The sequence below is a fragment of the Oncorhynchus mykiss genome, chromosome 21, assembly GCF_013265735.2.
Source record: "Oncorhynchus mykiss isolate Arlee chromosome 21, USDA_OmykA_1.1, whole genome shotgun sequence".
Lineage (NCBI taxonomy): Eukaryota > Metazoa > Chordata > Actinopteri > Salmoniformes > Salmonidae > Oncorhynchus > Oncorhynchus mykiss.
The window spans coordinates 23,461,269-23,475,294 of record NC_048585.1 but is presented as its reverse complement, the minus strand read 5'-3'; the positions used below and the strand labels follow the sequence as shown (position 1 = coordinate 23,475,294).

Here is a 14,026-nt window from a genome sequence, read left to right as displayed (position 1 = left end):
CCTAGATGTCACAGTGCCGCCTCTCCCCCATTGAGATTCCCATACTGTCCCACACTGTGCCCTCCTCATCTCTTCCAATCACTCTGGTCTGTGGGTCCCAGAGAATTTCCCTGGTGGTTGCCCATCTTTATCTCTCACCCTCTGGACTGAGGGCTCCCACGCTCCACCTGGCCTCCCATACAATCACGCTGATCTGAAGGCACCTACCGGCCTGCAGCTTTTCATTCGTTGACGCTTTTCTTGGGACCCGGCTCAAGATGCCAGAGCCCACAAAAAAAGGTAGGAGCGCCCCTGTTCTCCTCACTGAGTGTACAGAAAGGGTTTCAGCAAACTACTGTACAACCTTTCCTGAAGCAAGGCTTTGTTAGAATTTCAGACTGCATCTAGGATCCTGCTTGTTTAATGTATGAACAACAGCTGATAATGCATATGTTATTTTACTTTCATGTTGTAATAATTCGTTGATTTTCTCTACTGGCATATAATATGAGGAAAAGTTCCATTAACCCTTAATTCCTTTTTCTTGTTGTGTAAATATTAGGCTAACGGCCAACCAAAATATGATTATTTTGGTGGTTTTTTGTTTGTTTGTTGGCATTGAGTAGTCATTTAGCATTAGACAAAATAAGTTCTCTAAACTATACTTTGAGAGTTCCCAGGAATTTGCTTACGGTAATTGAGAAAGTGACTTTGGTGACACCAGTATTGTATTTCTGCTTGGATGTTTCTACCTCATCTGTGGAGATGGAGATTCAGGAGGTTTATAAAAAAAACTGTTGTTGTTGCTGCTGTTAGCATGATGGACAGTGGTCTCATGGTGATTAGGAGCCCCCTGGAGGGAGACATGATGAGCACTGGTGGAGGAATGTTAATGATCCCTGGTGCTTTGCGCTGGGCTGAGCTGGACACCAGCGAAGAAGACTCCTGAAGGGTGATGCAATCTGGATGGACTCTTGGGATCGTGTTGGAATGAAGATGCCTTCCGGGTGATGGATACATTCTGTCCTCGGTCTTGCTGATGACTGATGAATCGATGGCAGGGTGGATGACATGTTATTGTGCAGCAGAAGCCAAACAAGATTCCTCAAACCCATCCCCCATATTCAACTCCATAATCATCTCCCTCCTCCTTTCTATGGCAGAGCCCTCAATAGCATATCACTGCTAGTCTGCATAGACTTAATCACTCTGTGTCTGTCTTGTTTGTAATTCCGCTATTCTAGTACTTCCTCCCTCTCCATTAGTTCAGGTCTTTGGGGACTTTGCTCAATAGTAAGACATTCCCATGTACAGGAACAGAACAGTATATTCATCAATAGAACACCACCACAACGGAGTGAATAACAAGTTTTCTTCTAAACCGTTCATCTTCTGGTGGACCGTGGCTTTATCTGCTGCAGTACTCGCACATCAGGAATGGCACACACTCTCTTCTCTCCACACATACATCCAGACCACTCTGCCGGTGTATTCTCTCCCCTGCAGGACCATGGAGCTTATAGGCTAGAATGGGAGGGCTTTGCAAGATTGCTTTCATGGGAATGATTCAATAAATATGTTGGCAATACATTTTGGGACTAGACCAGGTATGCAGCAACCGGTCCAATCTACCTTTTGTCATCTTTAAAAAGTCAGCTGTGAGCACAAAAACACTTTACTGGTCTCATTCGGGTTTCAGTACCAGTTTGTTTGCCCGTGTTGCTTTGATAGGGCTCTTAATAAATGTCAACATCTCAATGTAGTGTAGGAGAGGCTGGGTGAGCTATAAGTGTAACATCTACAACGTCGCTTTGGGGTGATGCACCATGACACTGTTGGACAGCTTAGCTTCCTCTTGTACACATAACACACAGCACTACAATAAAGTGGGTTTTATTAGTACAGGAGAGATGGCTCCAGAAAGTTCATCCAGCATAATAAACATTCATCATCCCGTTGGAGACAAACACACAGGGAAAGGGGAGGCAGTTGCATGCCAGTCCACACACAACCGCCTCCCATAAATAGCTGCTCTGTTGCAGAAGACTAGATAAATGACTGTGAAAAAAGTATTGTTGTTATAAATGACTCTGAACAGCTGAAGAAGAGGAGGCTGCTGGATGTGGTGTGGGTTTAGACTGCAGACCCAAGTCTTTAAAAAGCAGGATGAGAGATGACAGACTGGCTGGCTGGCTGAGTGGCCCTTGTAGCTCTTGGGACCTGGATTCCTTGGTCCCTGAAATAGTTCATAATGAGCAGACTTTTAATCCTCTCTTGGTCGCTGTCTCTCGCTCTCTCTCTCTTGTGCTCTCACTCCCTCACCACCCGCCATTGTCACACCATCATTTTAGATGATGATTCACTCAGGGCACTAAGGAGTCAGACGTACGGTCATTAAAACTCCCATCCAGAGTCAAATGACCAGCATCATCCACTACACCCACTGTGCCTGCTCTCAGCAAAAGTTTTGGGTTTCATTGGGAAGAAAGCCCACATCCTCACCTCTGTATATTTACAACCGCTCAGCCCCCATCATTCTCCCTGCTCCGTTACCTCAGACAGCATGGTCGTCGCTTTCCGAATACCACTCCACATAAATCAAGCCCTTAGGTAAACAACACAGGGAGACCCTGTTGGCTGCTAATCACCAAACCACAGCCCCACATCCACACTGAGGTCGTCAGCAGTTCCTTTCTGTGGCCTTTTCACTTCTAGCAGCACTCATTCTCAGCGCTCCTAGGAATCAAGAGTTTGTCATTCTGAAACGAACGAACACTATCCCTTATGTGGACCGCCGGTCCGACTGACACACAATAGTCACAAAGAAGGGGTGTTTATAAAAGGTGTGCATTCAAAAGTTCTGGTGTCTATATTAAGAAGAGACGGCAGCTTGGCTCTCTTTGGGATCACCATGAGCCCATCTGTCTGCACAGCAGCAAGGGCGACAGCTGAACATACCTGCAGCGTGATCAGCTGCACTGGGGAGTTCACTGAGGTGAAACAAAACCTTTCTCTGCGCTCATGATCTCCATGAGGAGACAAAGAATGCCTCCCTGTAGTGCACATTGATGTGTGTGTTTGTGAGACCCTATAGGATTCTGATGTGATGAGCCGACGCCAAGTTTTTGGTGAGATGTGTCAATGTCTAAATCTGAACTGTGTCCGGTGGGAATCACAAAGGAGTGGCTGGACAACGGGGGTTTTGGCTGTGTTGCAGACTGGAGAGTAGAGTGGTTGGGAAGTCATTATGGATCTAATAGTGTATGGACTTTGGATTACAGTATGTACAGTGTTACTGTAATTAAGCACACAGGGATTTAGGAATAAAAGATGGATGGGAGTTACTGTATATTAAAAAGACAGAGGAAATTGTCAAAGGCAATAGATGTGAAGAGAGAGGGGAGAGGACAGAGAAGTCACAATGGGGCATGGCAGACAGTCTTACAGAGAGAGAGAGACAGGAATGGCACTGTAATGCACAGTATTTCTCCAGATCATTAACAAAGGACCCGTCGTGCCTGGCACAGTGCAACGTGGCAAGGCTGGCAACCCTGCAGAATTCACAGGCTGTTGTGCCAGGCCTAGTGCTCATCGCTGAGTGCCACTCTGTGGAAATGGACAGGCTAGCAACAGAGCTATGGAAGTACACTGTCATCACCTTCCAAAAATTCCCCCTACACCCCCTCTCTTTTTCCTCTCCTTCCCTTACGCAATCAGTCAGCGTCCGTGTCCGAAATCTGGCTTGCCTACTACTTACTTAAACTGCGTTCTGTGTACTAATCGTACTACATACTATTTAGCACGCACTGTTTAGTAAAAAGTATGCAGGTGTGCCACGGCCGAAATGTACTACTTTTGGTCCGTTCAAGACAACTGGGAATACGGAAACGAAACAAGGTCAGACTGGGAAAAATCAGAACGTCGGTGATCTTCAGAGCAGAGAAGTCAAAGCTCAAAGTTGATGCCTTTCTGACTTGTAATTCCGAGTGGGATGACCGTTCAAAAATTATTTTCCCAATCGTAGCAGTTTCTTTCCCCCCCAAGTTCCCCGCTGTCTTGAAAGCACCGTCAGTTACATCTTCATATGAACCGGAAATGATCATCTGTAGACCCACCGAGTGACCTTTCCGTGTTGTTGTTTTGGGTTTACGTTAGCTAAAAAGTTAGCATTTGGAACAATGTATTTGGAGTGAATTTAGGTGTACCGTAGGCCTATGCATGTATTAATGGAAGAGTCACCTGAAGCTTGAAAGTAATGACAGATGCAGTAGAGGAATGCAGTACTGAGGCAGATGGCTCGTAATGAGGACGACTGGCTACTACTCGGGTGGTGAGATTTCTGGCACCCAGAGCTGCTGAGGCATCACTCAAGTGGGTGCTATACATTGTGAAGGAAGTCCAGTAGCTACCCGACTCCCAGAGCAGCCCACAACAAGATCGTCATCAGACTCCATCTTCATCAACCATGTCCCTGACCACCTTCCTCTGATCAAGCCATGAACTGTCCCTCCACCTTTGGAGGATACATGCACTCAGACTTGGTTGACCTAGCTAACTAAAGCTAGGCTACTCATGATCTATTGCTTCTTTGTTTTTTACTTTTGATGCCCTTTGAGATTATGAAAGCGCTATTGAAATGTAATCAATTATTATACAAAAGATGGTTTATTTAGTTTAGTAGAGCAAAAAGCTCTGATGAAGGCTAAGAGACCGACACGTAAGCTTCAATAAAAAAGTGCTACTAGCGAGAGCAGTTTGCAGGTTTATTTTTTCATCATAAACAACAGTGATACTAGTGAGAGCAGTGTGCAGGTTTCTCTTTTCATAATAAACAACAGTGATACTAGCGAGAGCAGTGTGTGGGTTTCCCTTATCTTTCAACTTATCAATTGTTACCATGCACCTGGAACTTAACTCCTGAAAAATATGGAAAAGTATAGCTTTCAGCATCAAACATATTACATGTCAAAGCCTGTAAAAGGTATTATGCCAATTGCAGTATATTTCTCTGGAATACTTGCACTTTTCTGAAATGTATATCGTCACACTTACAGAACATCAATGTGCCGGTGAAGCATAGGAAATAGACGTGTTGTTGCGGACACGGCATTCGGGTATTTAGACACGGCCACTCTCATTTTTCCTTTTGTCAATGACTAAGACTCCACCATTCTAAAATCACCCTATCTACTTTGTGTGATGCCAGTACCCCCCCCCCCCCCCCCCCCCCCCCCCAAATGCCTGTGTTTTCTTGTACTGTATGCAAATGTGAGTGGTATAAGCGTGGTTATCAGGCTCAAGATATACATCTGTTATTATTGATGCCAAAGTCCCTGTGGATTGATATCGGTCTTGGGGTAAGTGCTCTTCTTGTAGCCTCTATCTGTCACTGTCTGCTGGGGTCTCCATGTCTGTGTTTGCCTGTTACTGTGTAATCCATCCTCAGTCTACTAGGCTAATGTGACGATTGGGTGGAATCCCCTTTCCTCCAGTCTGCATATTGACACATGACATGAGAATGGAACTTTGTGAAACTTGCATTGACTTTCAATAGGAAGAGGAAAGAGGAAGAACCACTTTGTTGCGCAAAAGTGGAGATTTTAAATCTAACCTTCTGGTAAGGACCAGACGAGAACACACGTGACTCTGTTTCACTAGCCCATTAATAACACACAAGGTAAACGTTCAAACCCGATAGGCTAGGGCGTACCAAGGGATGTATAGAGACGTTGATCCACCGAGGCATAGCTTTAGGTCCCTTTAATAGGTTTAGATTGTAGTGTTCAAATAGATGCCATGACCCGCTGTGCAGGTTTGATCAGTCCAGACAGTGCAGAGTTCAAACAACGTGTGTCAATTGGTACCTTTTATAATCAGTTACTACTATATAGTGTCCAGACACAAGGTGCTGTGCACCCCAGGGATGATGTGGCTCACTGGGGACATAAGACATAGGCTTATAGCAGTAGCATCCTAGTCATGATACTATACATTAAACTGTGTAACATCCAACCTTCTCAATACTTTTAGAAAAACGGTCACATGCTGCTTTGATGTGTCCACTTACAGTATCAATATTTTGATAGTTGCTGTGGCGCGCAACAAATTGACTAAATCAAAAATGCCCACTTTTGAATTGTTCTCTTTTGTCTCTGTTTTGCAGATGAGACACCCAATGGTGAAAAAGGTCAGTAAAGGGTGATGCCGAACAATGTTCTTTCACCTCACACAGCACTGGCTTTGAGCAGAGAAGTTGGTATGAGAGAATTATTTTGGTAAACATTGGTTATGTCATGCAGGAGAGAATGTATCCCATATTAGGTTGGCAGTTTTGGTCTATTGGATGGTAGAAACCATGTTTGTGCAAATGTGAAATCACATTAAGGTACGACTGAGGCTGTATGTGATGTGACTACTCCACCTCGACTTCAGTGTGAATGTGGAAACACGGTCGCTGGTTTAAACACTGTAAAAGTGTAAATGTCTACATGTCCTTGGCAATATAACTGTTGTATTACTGTGGCTCAGTGGTCAGTGGTGACGACCGAGTGGTCAGAATCTACACATTCCCCCGGCGGACCGGCTGATCCAGGCCTGTTGATTCAGCTGACGCTCCTGCCCCCCCATGTGACCAGGCATGTTATTGGCCGCCTGCCGGCACCAGGCTTTGACCTTGGGAGCAGCGTCTTGGGCCTGGGGCTTCGTACAGTGGGGGGAATAGCTCTGCTCACACACAGGTTTAGGCTAAATGTATCCCTGGCCGGGCACTGATTTGATTTTACGTACTTCTCTGAAAGTATTAAATCGTAATTGTGCCATAAATATCGCAATTGTGCTTCAGAATGAGAATTGTCTCAGATTTGATAGTGTAGTTTAAAGTCAAAAGTAAGAATACTCCAGAAAAATTTGGACAAAATTAATTCTGAATAAACCTGTCATACAGTAAGTGAAGGACACATTTGAACCCTGTAATATATTTCATCCATCAACTTTGGGGCGGCAGGTAGCCTAGAACGTTGGGCCAGTAACCGAAAGGTTGCTGAATCGAATCCCAGAGCTGACAAGGTAAAAATCTGTCGTTCTGCCCCTGAACAAGGCAGTTAACCCACTGTTCCGTCATTGTATATAAGAATTTGTTCTTAACTGACTTGCCTAGTTAAGTAAAGGTTACATTTTCAAAAATTAAAAAACATTTAAACATTCCCTCAAGCACACCAAAACAATGAATCTGGTTCAGCCAAATGGCTGTAAAAAAAAAAAAAAATCTTGAAGGGAAAATGTGTTAATCTACACTCAGAAAATATCCCACTTGATATTGTGCATGCATATGTACGAATTAATTCAGTGGATTTACTGTATGTGTCCCAATCTGTGTGTGACTGAGTGGAAAATGGCGAGGGAGGTCGGGCATACAGTGAGTTAGTATGCCCATTGGTGTGAGAGTGAGTATGTTAAAGACTAGGTGTGGAGACTTTGCGCTATTAAATGCAGCTCTTCCATCCCTGCTATATTTGTCACATACTCAGAGAGTGTTGCCACAGACAGTAGTGAGGCGCCAATGCCCACACCTGAGATATCCCTCGAGGTCTCACCTCCACCCCCAGGTGGGTAACCATGCACTGGTGTCATGCCCCTCTTTTCTCCCCTTCCCCACTCTTCCCAGGTGATTAATTTGCACACCACACTGATAACACGCGTGTTTGTTGTTGTGTGTCCACCGTTTTTCGTGTTTTGTAATGAGATTTCTCAACTGTTCCTCGACGACACACACGTTCACATGCAAACATAACGCATATAAGTCAAAATAGTCTACGTGCGATCCGAATAAATCAACTTCCTGATAAACAGCACATATGATGCACATAATTCTGTAGTTGCACTGCTGCTACTGTAACACACTCCCGTGCTCACGTTGCTGTGATGCTTTGTCCCCAATACTGGCTTGTGCTTGTTCTACCAAGTGTGTGTGTGTGTGTGTGTGTGTGTGTGTGTGTATATGAGGTACTGAAGTATTGTATTGGAATATGGAATCATCCACAGGAAGTACATTCATTGTGAATGAGGAAGTATAGGTTTAGTTGTTACATTCAGCAGGTAGCCATCATTAGACTTATAATAGATTCCGTTGACCATGTCACGTTCAAATTTCTGGGAACTGTTATGATTTGCTATGTGAAATAATGAAAATCGTTTTTTTAGAGCTTGTGGTACATTGCAATTAAGTCTTGTACAAGCTTGCTGAATAAGTAAAACTATACTTCCTTGAAACCTCCAGGACTACCTGAACAGATTGGTAACATCCCTTAATTTATTCTTCGTATTTGGCAAATAACTTTTTTATAATTTGTATAAATTTTGATCGCCTGTCATGCATTCAGACATGACTGTCAATGGAAAGACCCATTCTGGTTGCTGGCTATCTATGCTTATTCATGCCCAGCCAGCACCTCATATACAGTATATACACACACAGTGGGGAGAACAAGTATTTGATACACTGCCGATTTTGCAGGTTTCTAATGTTTATCATAGGTACACTTCAACTGTAATTAATGCAAATGAATTACTTGAAAATCATACAATGTGATTTTCTGGATTTTTGTTTTAGATTCCGTCTACAAGTATTTGATAACCTGCAAAATCGGCAGTGTATCAAATATTTGTTCTCCCCACTGTGTGTGTGTGTGTGTGTGTGTGTGTGTGTATATGGGGAGAACAAGTATTTGATACACTGCCGATTTTGCAGGTTATCAAATACTTGTTCTCCCCATATACACACACACACACACACAGTGGGGAGAACAAATATTTGATACACTGCCGATTTTTGCAGGTTTTCCTACTTACAAAGCATGTAGAGGTCTATAATTTTTTATTATAGGTACACTTCAACTGTGAGAGGCGGAATCTAAAACAAAAATCCAGAAAATCACATTGTATGATTTATAAGTAATTAATTAGCATTTTATTGCATGACATAAGTATTTGATCACCTACAAACCAGCAAGAATTCCGGCTCTCACAGACCTGTTAGTTTTTCTTTAAGAATCTAGCCTGGCCTAGCCAGTCTCCAGACCTGAACCCAATAGAAAATCTTTGGAGGGAGCTGAAAGTCCGTATTTCCGAGCGACAGCCCCGAAACCTGAAGGATCTGGAGAGGGTCTGTATGGAGGAGTGGGCCAACATCCCTGCTGCAGTGTGTGCAAACCTGGTCAAGAACTACAGGAAACGTATGATCTCTGTAATTGCAAACAAAGGTTTCTGTACCAAATATTAAGTTCTGCTTTTCTTATGTATCAAATAGTTATGTCATGCAATAAAATGCAAATTAATTAATTAAAAATCATACAATGTGATTTTCTGGATTTTTGTTTTAGATTCCGTCTCTCATAGTTGAAGTGTACCTATGATAGAAATTACAGACCTCTACATGCTTTGTAAGTAGGAAAACCTGCAAAAACGGGCAGTGTATCAAATACTTGTTCTCCCCACTGTGTGTGTGTGTGTGTGTGTATGTATGTATGTATGTGTATATATATATATATATATATATATATATATATATATATATATACAGTGCCTTGCGAAAGTATTCGGCCCCCTTGAACTTTGCGACCTTTTGCCACATTTCAGGCTTCAAACATAAAGATATAAAACTGTATTTTTTTGTGAAGAATCAACAACAAGTGGGACACAATCATGAAGTGGAACGACATTTATTGGATATTTCAAACTTTTTTAACAAATCAAAAACTTTAAAATTATTCAGCCCCCTTAAGTTAATACTTTGTAGCGCTTTGCTGCGATTACAGCTGTAATCGCTTGGGGTATGTCTCTATCAGTTTTGCACATCGAGAGACTGACATTTTTTCCCATTCCTCCTTGCAAAACAGCTCGAGCTCAGTGAGGTTGGATGGAGAGCATTTGTGAACAGCAGTTTTCAGTTCTTTCCACAGATTCTCGATTGGATTCAGGTCTGGACTTTGACTTGGCCATTCTAACACCTGGATATGTTTATTTTTGAACCATTCCATTGTATATTTTGCTTTATGTTTTGGATCATTGTCTTGTTGGAAGACAAATCTCCGTCCCAGTCTCAGGTCTTTTGCAGACTCCATCAGGTTTTCTTCCAGAATGGTCCTGTATTTGGCTCCATCCATCTTCCCATCAATTTTAACCATCTTCCCTGTCCCTGCTGAAGAAAAGCAGGCCCAAACCATGATGCTGCCACCACCATGTTTGACAGTGGGGATGGTGTGTTCAGGGTGATGAGCTGTGTTGCTTTTACGCCAAACATAACGTTTTGCATTGTTGCCAAAAAGTTCAATTTTGGTTTCATCTGACCAGAGCACCTTCTTCCACATGTTTGTTGTGTCTCCCAGGTGGCTTGTGGCAAACTTTAAACAACACTTTTTATGGATATCTTTAAGAAATGGCTTTCTTCTTGCCACTCTTCCATAAAGGCCAGATTTGTGCAATATACGACTGATTTGTTGTCCTATGGACAGAGTCTCCCACCTCAGCTGTAGATCTCTGCAGTTCATCCAGAGTGATCATGGGCCTCTTGGCTGCATCTCTGATCAGTCTTCTCCTTGTATGAGCTAGAGGGACGGCCAGGTCTTGGTAGATTTGCAGTGGTCTGATACTCCTTCCATTTCAATATTATCGCTTGCACAGTGCTCCTTGGGATGTTTAAAGCTTGGGAAATCTTTTTGTATCCAAATCCGGCTTTAAACTTCTTCACAACAGTATCTCGGACCTGCCTGGTGTGTTCCTTGTTCATCATGATGCTCTCTGCGCTTTTAACGGACCTCTGAGGCTATCACAGTGCAGGTGCATTTATACGGAGACTTGATTACACACAGGTGGATTGTATTTATCATCATTAGTCATTTAGGTCAACATTGGATCATTCAGAGATCCTCACTGTACTTCTGGAGAGAGTTTGCTGCACTGAAAGTAAAGGGGCTGAATAATTTTGCACGCCCAATTTTTCAGTTTTTGATTTGTTAAAAAAGTTTGAAATATCCAATAAATGTCGTTCCACTTCATGATTGTGTTCCACTTGTTGTTGATTCTTCACAAAAAAATACAGTTTTATATCTTTATGTTTGAAGCCTGAAATGTGGCAAAAGGTCGCAAAGTTCAAGGGGGCCGAATACTTTCGCAAGGCACTGTATATATATAATGTATATATATATATATATGTATGTGTGTATGTGTATATATATATATATATATATATATGTATGTGTATATATATATATATATACTGCAGTTTTTTTGAGAGTCTGCCAGTGCTTTTGCTCAAGGCATGCTGCTCCAGCCTGGCACTGTTATCTGCTGTACAGAACAACCGGTAGAGACTGAGGGGAAGGATCCACAGCCCATAGAGGTGATTAAGCCTGTACAGCCAGAACCAGTAGAGAATGGGTCTAAAGAACCAGAACCAGGGGCGGTTGTGGTCGGGGCTAAAGAGCAAGTCGAGTCTGTGAACTCTGAAGTAAAGGAGGAGGCCCCGTCCCCTTGCTCACCCCCACTGCCTGGTAAGTCAAATTCACTCAGTCTCAAGCCATTCACAGTAAAAGCACATGCTGTTTACTATAACGGAAGGCCCAGCGTTTTTCCTGATCAGGTCATGTGGTTAGGAAAAACTCCAGGCCATACTCATAAATAGTAACAAGCGCGTCCGTTCAGTTGTCCCACTCTCAAACCATTGATTGAAGCAGTTTGACTCTAGTCTGTAATAGAGTTAGATCCATAGTGCTGGTCTTTGCAAAGGCCCTTTATCTTCTCCCAATAGATCATATGGGCCAAAGTTCCATTCAAATCAGGCAATGGACTGATAGAATCTGTATGAATCAGGGTTTTATTTGGATTGAAGCGCTGTTTGCAATGACAGACAGAGACACCTTTTGCCTCAATGGCTGCTATGACCCAATGTGATGAACTTCATTGGCATTTACACAACAACAGCCATACATTGTTTCATGCTTTGCTTTCTGCAGATTGTTGACTAGTGCATTTTTATATACAGTAAGTTCAAATTCTTCTAAGGCGAAAGTGCCCCCAAAGTCGTGTCTGATAGCTTTGTCATGGTTAAACAGCACATAAATGCAGCGTGTCTGCTGTGTGCACAGTTCAGTACGACAACTTTACGGCACATACAGTTGGAGTTAGCAGTTTGTTTGTATTAGAAATTGATGACTGAAAGAAACTTAGTGCTGTGTGAGTGGAGGAGATGGACGGTAACTTTAATCTGTGAGAGCCTTGTCCCAATTCAGCAACCGTGAAGGAGGAAGCAGAGCCAGTTGTTACGGAGGTTAACCAACCGCCAGAGCCTGTTGTTACAGTGGTTACCCCACCACCACCCCCACCTCCAGAACGAGTTGTTACGGATGTTACCCAACCGCCAGAGCCTGTTGTTACAGTGGTTACCCCACCACCACATCCAGAACCAGTTGTTACGGAGGTTACCCAACTGCCAGAGCCTGTTGTTGCAGTGGTTACCCCACCACCACAACCAGTTGTTACGGAGGTTACCCAACCACCAGAGCCTGTTGTTACATTGGTTACCCCACCACCACCACCCCCACCTCCAGAACCAGTTGTTACGGTGCAGGTTACCCCACCCCCACCTCCAGCAGGTCTGGAAGAGTGTGTGTGTCTGTGCAAATGCACGAACATGTGTATGTGCATATGCAAGAACGTGTGTGTGTATATAGGTAGGCTACGTTTATGTGCGTATGCACAAACATGTGTTGATGTGTGTATGTTTGTGTGTGTATTATTGTGTGCGTGGCGTGTGTGTTTTCTGTGTCTATTCCTCTCAGTACAGTTTGCAGACTGTTTCTAGCTGAGGGTCTAGGTTTCATAGTGAGGCTATACTGTAGCAACAAGCACAGTGCTGTTGACAGCCGCAGCAGCAGCTGCTGATCTAGACGTATGGAAGGTTATATCTCTCCGCAGTTGTCACTCATCACTCAGCATTGCTCCAGTGCCTTTTTACCACAACAAAGGTCAGTTTCATATGTCCCTTCTGTTTTGCTCAACCCCCACCCCCCTTGAACGCTCTCTCTATCACACCCTTATTTTAAGAAATAGCACCCCTTGTGTGGACTTCCGGTAATACCCCGGTGTGGTACAGAAACAGGATGAAAATCTGGATACCGCCCAACACTACTCTCTATAACGTCTCTGGAGGTGGAGCTGAGCTCAGTTACTCTTTTGATCGACAACAAGTTTCTAAGTAACAGGGCTTATCTTGGATAGTTAGGTCTTTAATCTTTCATATCCCTTGTGGACATTCGTGTGTTCTTCTGGCCGCTGCTTGTCAACTTCAATCTCTCTCTTCCTCTCACAGTGCTTCTCACTTGCGCTTCCAGCTTTCCTAAACCAAGCTTGTGGTGTTACGCATAATTCCTTTATCTTACGTACACGTGTGATCTCTTACATCACCGTCCACTCCCATCTCATAGACACTGGTGTGATCTCTCACAGGACACGCTTCGATCTCACGATAAACACGTTTGTGGTCTCATACACTTCATCTATCCATTTCAAAGACATGCATATGTGGTGGTGTTGTGTCGTGTCGGTCCCATGTTCTGTCTTGTCTTGCATGCTTTGTCTTGTGGCTTGTCTTGTTGGCCTGCCTTGCCGGTGATGGACTTGGAGCTTTTTGATAGGTGGGTCTGTGTCAATCACACCTTTATTGCAGATAAAGATGATGACGCTACAACCAACACCCCATCACCACCGCCCCCACCAGGTTGGTAACCATGACAAACCATCCTCATTTCTCCCCCCTTTCCCATCTTGTCAAGTCGGTTACCATGGAGACTCCACTATAGGACAGGGCTCCCATCAACACCCCAAAAGTACATTTTGCAGGAGACAGTTACTGTGGGGAAGACCTGATATACCTATATTCCTGATATGCGTTTAATACTGGCACATGGCATTTTGCTGGTTAGAATATTCAGGATCAGCTCCTAAACTATTGTAATATATGTTTGTGCATATCACATATGTTGTTTACATGCAT

The 14,026-nt window shown here is 43.4% G+C and overlaps 1 protein-coding gene across 23 annotated transcripts in view; it reads left to right on the top strand.

Moving 5' to 3' along the window:
- The window catches only part of LOC110500059 (myosin binding protein C1), a 37,276-nt gene continuing 23,250 nt past the window's right edge, over positions 1-14,026 (top strand). For 7 of the 23 annotated variants that reach the window (XM_021577190.2, XM_021577188.2, XM_021577187.2 and 4 more), the window contains exons 1-6: positions 1-279; positions 6,143-6,166; positions 7,506-7,583; positions 11,331-11,525; positions 12,264-12,626; positions 13,700-13,750. In XM_021577190.2, the coding sequence (XP_021432865.2) occupies positions 258-279; positions 6,143-6,166; positions 7,506-7,583; positions 11,331-11,525; positions 12,264-12,626; positions 13,700-13,750 (733 nt within the window). In that variant the 5' untranslated portion in view covers positions 1-257. Of the gene's footprint in view, positions 280-6,142; positions 6,167-7,505; positions 7,584-11,330; positions 11,526-12,263; positions 12,627-12,648; positions 12,705-13,699; positions 13,751-14,026 lie in introns of those variants that run through there. The other 16 variants (XM_021577201.2, XM_036957352.1, XM_036957353.1 and 13 more) reach the window with 9 other exon arrangements.